We start from the raw sequence: 6,621 nt of genomic DNA on the forward strand, positions 1-6,621 counted from the left end.
TGAGAGTGAGTAGTAGGGGGGTGGCGTGGAGGGTGAAGAAAGTGTTGTGAGGAGGGTAGAGACCCTGTCCACTGTATGTCTCAGGACACAGCCTAGAGCCAGGCACCCAGAAAATAAGCACTCAATAACTGCTGAATGAAGAAATGAATGGACTGGGAGAATTGTCTGGATGGCTTTCTTCACTCTAGCATCCAACCCAGTATATTTCTGGAATATGTAGAATCAAAATGAATTTTCAGAGTCTGAAAAATCACAGAACCTCTTTCTTATTCCTTAAATGCTTTTTGTAAAATTCATAAATTATTAAGCCCTTGATGACTTGGAGACATTAAGAAAAATTAAGTCCCATTAGAGGTCAGAGGAAAAAGGAGAGGAAATTGAAGGGTCATTTCTTTACTCACCAGCTGCTGGAGAGAACTAACAAGGCACACAGGTTGACCAAAGTCCAGAACCAAATTAGGCTCTTAGCAATTGTGTTCAGACTGAGAAGTAGTATTTTTGAGTGTTTCAATAAAAACTTTGCCACAGGTATATTCGGAAACAGTGAAAGCAACTAATTAAGAACTAAAATAGAAGGGAATTACCATTTGTCATTTGAAGGGCCAGACATACAGATACGTTCCTGGCAGGGCCCTGGGAGACCGCATTCTGTAGGCTGGAACCATTTTGCTGTGCTGATGCTCATACCTCTTAAAGCTGCATGTGAAATAAAAGTGAAATAGCAATATCCAGCTGTGGAAGATAAAAATAAAAATCCTAAAATAAAATATGGTCGAAAATGCTTGAGCAGATAAAGCAAAACAGAATATAGTCAGTGGGGATGCTAGTGAGTTAATAAAACTTAAAAGTGTTTATGTTTGCATTAGAAAATAAAGGTTCAAAGTATATGATGTAGGATGATTTTAAATAAAATAGTCTGGAATGCATTCAAATAATTTCATTTAAAAATCTACTGCAAATAAAGTATAAATCTAACAAGGAAGAGGATATAGAATTAAACCATAATTATTAGGCAAAAGAGTTTATAAATTTGAGTTCTTCCAGTAGGCGTCTTTAAAATCATGTCAGTAAATTAATATTAAGGTATCATCGCTCTTTAAATATAATGAGTTAACTGTTTTTCTATCGACAAGTAAAGTCACCAGGAGTGACTTTACTTTCAGAAAAATAAAAATGAGCACTGAAGTGGAATCACTGCATCAAGAGCTCTAGTCATGTAATTTAAGCCTGAAAACGATCTTAACAGAATATATATGCAAATTTGCCTTCACAATCACTTCCCAAAATACCTACCTCTGTATTCTGTATTTATCATTGCATCAAATGCGAGCAGTCAGAAAAGGATTTTTGAAACTCTTGTATATATAAATACTTCACTCAAAGATGAAGTGGTTTCCAGGAGTCTTCTCCACATTCAACTAGCATAATATTCTAGCTCCTCTTCTGTGAAATGTAAAATATCTGTACATTAACTTTCCTGTAGATCATTTTGGCCCACCATTTTCAACTTTCATCTAATGGCTCGAAATAGGACTTATCACCTCTAATCAAAGAATGAGCATGTTATCTTACCACTGTGGATATTCAGAGATTTTATGTTGTTAAAGACATTTTTTCCTTCAATGCCCTTTACGTTGTTATATATACACAATTACCTTCTATTGTTTTTACAGACAACTATTTTACACCAGTAATTATTAATCCAAATCATTTGGATTTAAGGAATTTCTAATTGAAAGCCTATCACATGAATTGTTTATAGTGACAGACAATATACTATTAGTAATTTTAAAGCTTTAAAAGTAAGTTATCCGTATCCACTTCAATCTCCACATGATGATAAAGGATTATTATGTGCAGTAACCTATTTATGAAAAGGAAACAGTGTGCTTCTTTCAGACGCCATCGCTTGCTTTAATAAGGAATTGAAAAGCTGAACTACTTTATATGCAGATCACCATCCCAGTTGCATAAGGATTTACAATAGACAAAACAAAACTATTTTTTGTTGTAAAGAAGGGCTGTTTGTTTAAATCACACAATCATGTTTGCATCTAAAATTATTTACAGTCTAATAAGGCTTCGTAAATGTTATATAGACTTGGTTAATTAAAATCATCCTAATGCTAACACCAAAATGAAAGTCTTGCTGAAGCTGACAAGGAAAACTTCAAGTAACACAAGCCTAAAGAAGGCAGAAGGAAAAAGATGCTTAATGTCTTGGTTTAGGTAACTATTAATCGATTTGGAGACGCAAATGGTACTTGATTTGATAGCACCCCATTAATGCTTCAATTAAACTCAAGAGGAAAATGCTGTTTTGTCAGAAAGTGTTAAATTTGAGAAGGATTATGAGTCTAACCTGTGATCTAAAATAAATAGAGAGTAATGTATACGTTTTTATCTCTGCTACCTTGAATTTTGCAGAGAACTTACTTGGGAAGTTTTAATCTCGCCCATGAAGTCTTCCTTCAAGGTCTTTAATGGCTCATATGTCTTTGTGAAATGAGGTGTGTGGCGGCCTCTACTGGTGTGTGTTTATAGAAAATGTTTCAATAGGCAGAAAAAATATGAATTTCAATTAAAAAGTTAGAAATACAGACTTTTTCATTTAAATATATAAAAATACCTAATTCGATGCAGAAAAATATATTACTAGCTGTGTCATGTTCTTTTAATTAGGAAAATAATCTAAAACACTCACCATGTTAGTGTAAAATAATGATTTACAGAAGGGCATTAATTGCTCAATTCACTCTGATATTGGGTTAAATATATTTTATTAATGAATTATTAATCCTGACTGAGGTGGCTTATTACCTCTAGTCCACTGTTAAATCCCCTTAGTTGACTTAAATAAAATCACTTAAACCCAGAGGAAAGGAAATATTTTATAGTTAAGCCTACAAAGTCCTAGAACTAGAATCATTTGATGACAGGCTGGTTTCTATAACTCAAGCAAACTGTACGTTGACTTAATATAGCTGACACATCAATCTATTTTACAGTGTTTTCAGTTTCAAAAATACAACACATTAAAATATTTTCAATTTATCAAAGCTAAAAGCAACATTTAAGTAATGTACTTAAAGTGCGAAGGCACTTTAACACAAAGTAGTGATGCCCAGTGGCTATACTCGGTAACTGACGATGGAAATACCATATATCATTATTTACAAAAGAAGTTGTAGTCACAAAAGATCTTTGGAGATCTTCTACAAAATACACTAAATATCCATTTTCATTTGAAAAGTTTGCCTATTCTTTCTTCAGTCACTATAATCTCCTCTTCCCACTCCCACACTGAAAAACAAAGAAGAAAAAAGAAACAAAACCATAAACGAAATATATGAAGAAATGCATTGTAGAAACATTCATGTCCACTGATGGTTCCTAAGAAGAGAAGGGAAAAAGAGAAAAAAAAAAAAAAAGGTGGGGAGGAGAGCAAGAGAGAAATAATTTAAAGGAAAACTTGCAAAAGCAAAATCATTACTTCATTCTATCTCCCAAACATTTTCAAAGTCCCCCATTAACACTGGGAAAGGGAGAACAAAAACAAACACAAAAGCTAATGTCCTTGTTTCCAACAGTTCTCAGAGCAGCATCCTCTGATGCCTTAGGGTTGTAAATGATTTCCCTTCACAGCTGACTGATTGCAGTTTGTTTTTCCAGAACTTCGAGGTAGTCCGGTTCTGATTGCGGCTTAGCTTGCAGTAAAGGATGGTTGGGTTTTGACTGCCCCACAAAGCATTTCCTGGGAGTTCCATATAAAACGGTTTTATTGATTCTGTCTTGGTTTTGGCGTCGAGATTCATAGGAAGGGGCAAACTGCCTTTTAGGTAAGGTACAAAAGTTATAGTGGACTAGGCCTGTGCTGGGGAGTTCCTTGACTCGCTCAGCAATATTTTGATACAGCAGCTCAGGCTCTCTTGGTGTGGCCTGCTTTTCTAGCAGCTCAGTGGCACTTATTGTGTAAGCAGGTGTGGCTGGCTCTTCTTTTTTCTCCTCCAGGTTGCTGTAGCTGAACTCTTGCAGGTTTCGGTAATAAGCTACTGGGTCTCCTTCCTTCTGCATGTAGATGGGGTTTTGGCACATCTGACCCACAGGTGGGGGGATATAGTTGTAGACATGGCCGTCAGTTTTATCGTGAGTCTCAGTGTTGTAAGACCCATACTGTAATTGAAAGGAACTTACGTCTAAGTTGTTGGTATTCCTGGGAACACTTGGCACTCCCTTTCGGCGTTTCAAGACAAAGACGAATAAACCGGCCCCAAAACAGACAGATAAGATGAAAACAACAAGCAATCCCAGAATTAAGACAGACAGTGGAACTTCAGTGTGTAGTTCAGGATAGGAACTGGGAGACACACTAAGCGACCGAGGTGTGTCTGTATTATGATTCATTGACAAGATGGTTCCATCTGACAAGTTTGGGCTGTCTGGACAGATAGCCTCCCTCCCCAGAAATTTTAGTATCTCCCCTGCATGCTTAGCAGGAGATTCGCAAGTCACCTCATTAATGATGACAGGGGAGTTGGCGTGTTCTGTCCAGTCTTTCAACCCCATGATGTCACAAGTACAGTCCCAGGGGTTCTCTTGCAGATCTATCTGGATGAAAGCCGGGAGCTGATCCAGAACCCCTTTCACAGGCAGGTGAGAAAAATGGTTGTTTCTCAGATTCAGCCTGGTTAGGGCCGTCCCCCCAAATATATTATCAGGTAAGGACCGAAGAAGGTTGTTGTTCAGAAACAGTAGCTGTAGGTTAATCAAAGCATCGAAGGTCAGGGGCTTAATTTCCTTAATGACATTATACTCTAAATAGAGATATTGCAAGCTCTGCAGTCCATCAAACATAGAAGGGTACAGCACTTCAAGGTAATTGCCATTCAGATAAAGTCTGCGTAAACTGGTCAGGTTTGTAAAGGCACCTTCCTGAATGACCGCAATCCTGTTGTTTCCTAAGTGCAGTAAGTCCAAAGAACTGTATTCTAGGAGGTCATTCTTATAGACAGTTTGAAGATAGTTCCCTGTTAGGTAGAGTTTCTTTGGACTGGTCGGTTTGGGCTGCAGGTCAGAGATGTTAGTGAACTTCCTTTCTTGGCAATTGACGTTCAGACCATTGTCTGAGCTCTGAGAGGTGCAGACACAGCTGCTGGGACAGGTGAGAGGCACGGGAGACTTGGTCTGGTACACCATGATAGGTCCAAAACTTTGCCTGTCCTTTGACACAGTCACTCGGGGAGTTGGACGATTTCTCATTTTGGGCGGCCGGCTGGCTTTTGGAGCCCTGGTTGGGTTGAGAGCAGGATTCATTGTAGGTGACAGCCTTTGGACGTGGGTGTCAGCATGGCTGCCCCTCTGACTAGAGTCACTGGCACTTTTTCTGGGACAGAGGTCTTGCCGGGTCAGCTGGGTCACATCTTTCCCATGCAACCTAAAGGGAGTTTCACAGACAATCTCTCCCACAAAAACAGTTATGGTATCTAGCCAAGCCTTGAGAGGAAGTAAGTCACAAGTGCAATTCCATGGATTTTCCTCCAGCTGAATCTCCATGATCCCTCCAATATGTTCAAGGACGCCAGCAAAAGGCATTACTTTTAACCTATTCCCCCTGAGGTCTAAGTGGGTCAGCAGGACAAAGCGGAACACATTGCTGGGCAGTGAAAGCAGAAGGTTGTCATTCAGGATGAGCACTTTGAGCTTGTTAAGTTTGCTGAATGCCCCAGCCTCGATGGCACTGATGTAATTGTAGTCGGCCTGGAGATACTCCAGGCTCTCCAGGCCCAGGAAGGTGTCCTCCCTCAATATCTCAAGCTTGTTGTTGTTGAGATGCAGTCTTTTGAGAGTTTTCAGGCCACTGAATGCCCCTGTTCGGATCTCCTGTAACCCGTTGTTACCTAGGTGAAGAGTCACCGCGTTGGAGTAATTGACAAATTCGTTTGGATACAGTCTTGTCAAGAGGTTTCCATTGAGAAAAAGCTGATAGATTCGATACTGGGGGGGCTGGAGCAGGCTAACTGTTGTAAATCCTTTGTTCTCACAGTTAATATTCAGTACGTTTTCCTTTTCTTCGCACAGACAGCGGATCTTGCAAATGTCTTTGGCAGTTTTGCGACTCTCCGTCTGTAAGATCCCGGCCACGGTTAACACACTGAGGAACCAAACGCCGCTCAGCATCTTTAGGCACCTTCGGTGTCAACTCAGGTACCTACAGGCAAACCTTAGGTGGGGGGCAGGGGGAAGAAGCGGGTGCAGGGAAGAAAGAAACAAGGAAGCCTGATTAAAAATGGTAAAGCAAGGAGGCGGAGTGGGAACGAGGGAGAATGAGGGGGTTGGCAACACGGCAGAATGAAATCATTGCATTTTTCAAAGCGGTTTCTTTTCTCCGCTCCCTATTCCCCCACCCCGAGGCCACCCACACACGTGCCCCGGGAACACACATGCTTGCACCTGATTTCCCGGGGGGTCGCAGCCAGCAGCCAAGTCATTAGTAACCGAGTTGTCCTACTAAATCCTGCCCATCTCCTCCTCCCCTGAAGTATCTCGAAGAGATCTTGGGCGGCTCGCCCGTCTTGAGCTCCCAGCAGAAATCGCAACCGCTTTAGGAAAAAAAAAAAAAAA

At 40.1% G+C, this 6,621-nt stretch overlaps 2 protein-coding genes across 4 annotated transcripts; both read right to left on the bottom strand.

Moving 5' to 3' along the window:
- Positions 1 to 206: 206 nt before the first annotated feature.
- On the bottom strand, positions 207 to 1,403 carry TMEM257 (transmembrane protein 257). The gene is given in 2 exon segments (XM_011993029.1): positions 207 to 848; positions 850 to 1,403. Coding segments are annotated over 2 exon segments (336 nt in total). The 5' UTR covers positions 928 to 1,403; the 3' UTR covers positions 207 to 590.
- A 1,360-nt stretch (positions 1,404 to 2,763) lies between these two features.
- Positions 2,764 to 6,599, bottom strand: SLITRK2 (SLIT and NTRK-like family, member 2). 3 transcript variants are annotated; one of them, XM_011993032.1, is made up of 2 exons: positions 6,451 to 6,599; positions 2,764 to 6,208 (listed from the first exon to the last, which is right to left on the bottom strand). In XM_011993032.1, exon 2 carries the CDS (start codon positions 6,175 to 6,177, stop codon positions 3,640 to 3,642), a length of 2,538 nt encoding a protein of 845 aa, XP_011848422.1. In that variant the 5' UTR covers positions 6,178 to 6,208; positions 6,451 to 6,599; the 3' UTR covers positions 2,764 to 3,639. The 3 variants fall into 3 exon arrangements, with proteins under 3 accessions (XP_011848422.1, XP_011848420.1, XP_011848421.1); XM_011993030.1 differs by having other exon boundaries at positions 2,764 to 6,220; XM_011993031.1 differs by having other exon boundaries at positions 2,764 to 6,220; positions 6,441 to 6,599.
- Positions 6,600 to 6,621: the final 22 nt, after the last annotated feature.

The sequence above is a fragment of the Mandrillus leucophaeus genome, unplaced genomic scaffold (genome assembly GCF_000951045.1).
Source record: "Mandrillus leucophaeus isolate KB7577 unplaced genomic scaffold, Mleu.le_1.0 Scaffold422, whole genome shotgun sequence".
NCBI lineage: Eukaryota > Metazoa > Chordata > Mammalia > Primates > Cercopithecidae > Mandrillus > Mandrillus leucophaeus.

Excerpts from the sequence above, each read along its gene's own strand:
- SLITRK2 (XM_011993032.1), bottom strand. The coding sequence starts at position 6,177 with ATGCTGAGCGGCGTTTGGTTCCTCAGTGTGTTAACCGTGGCCGGGATC.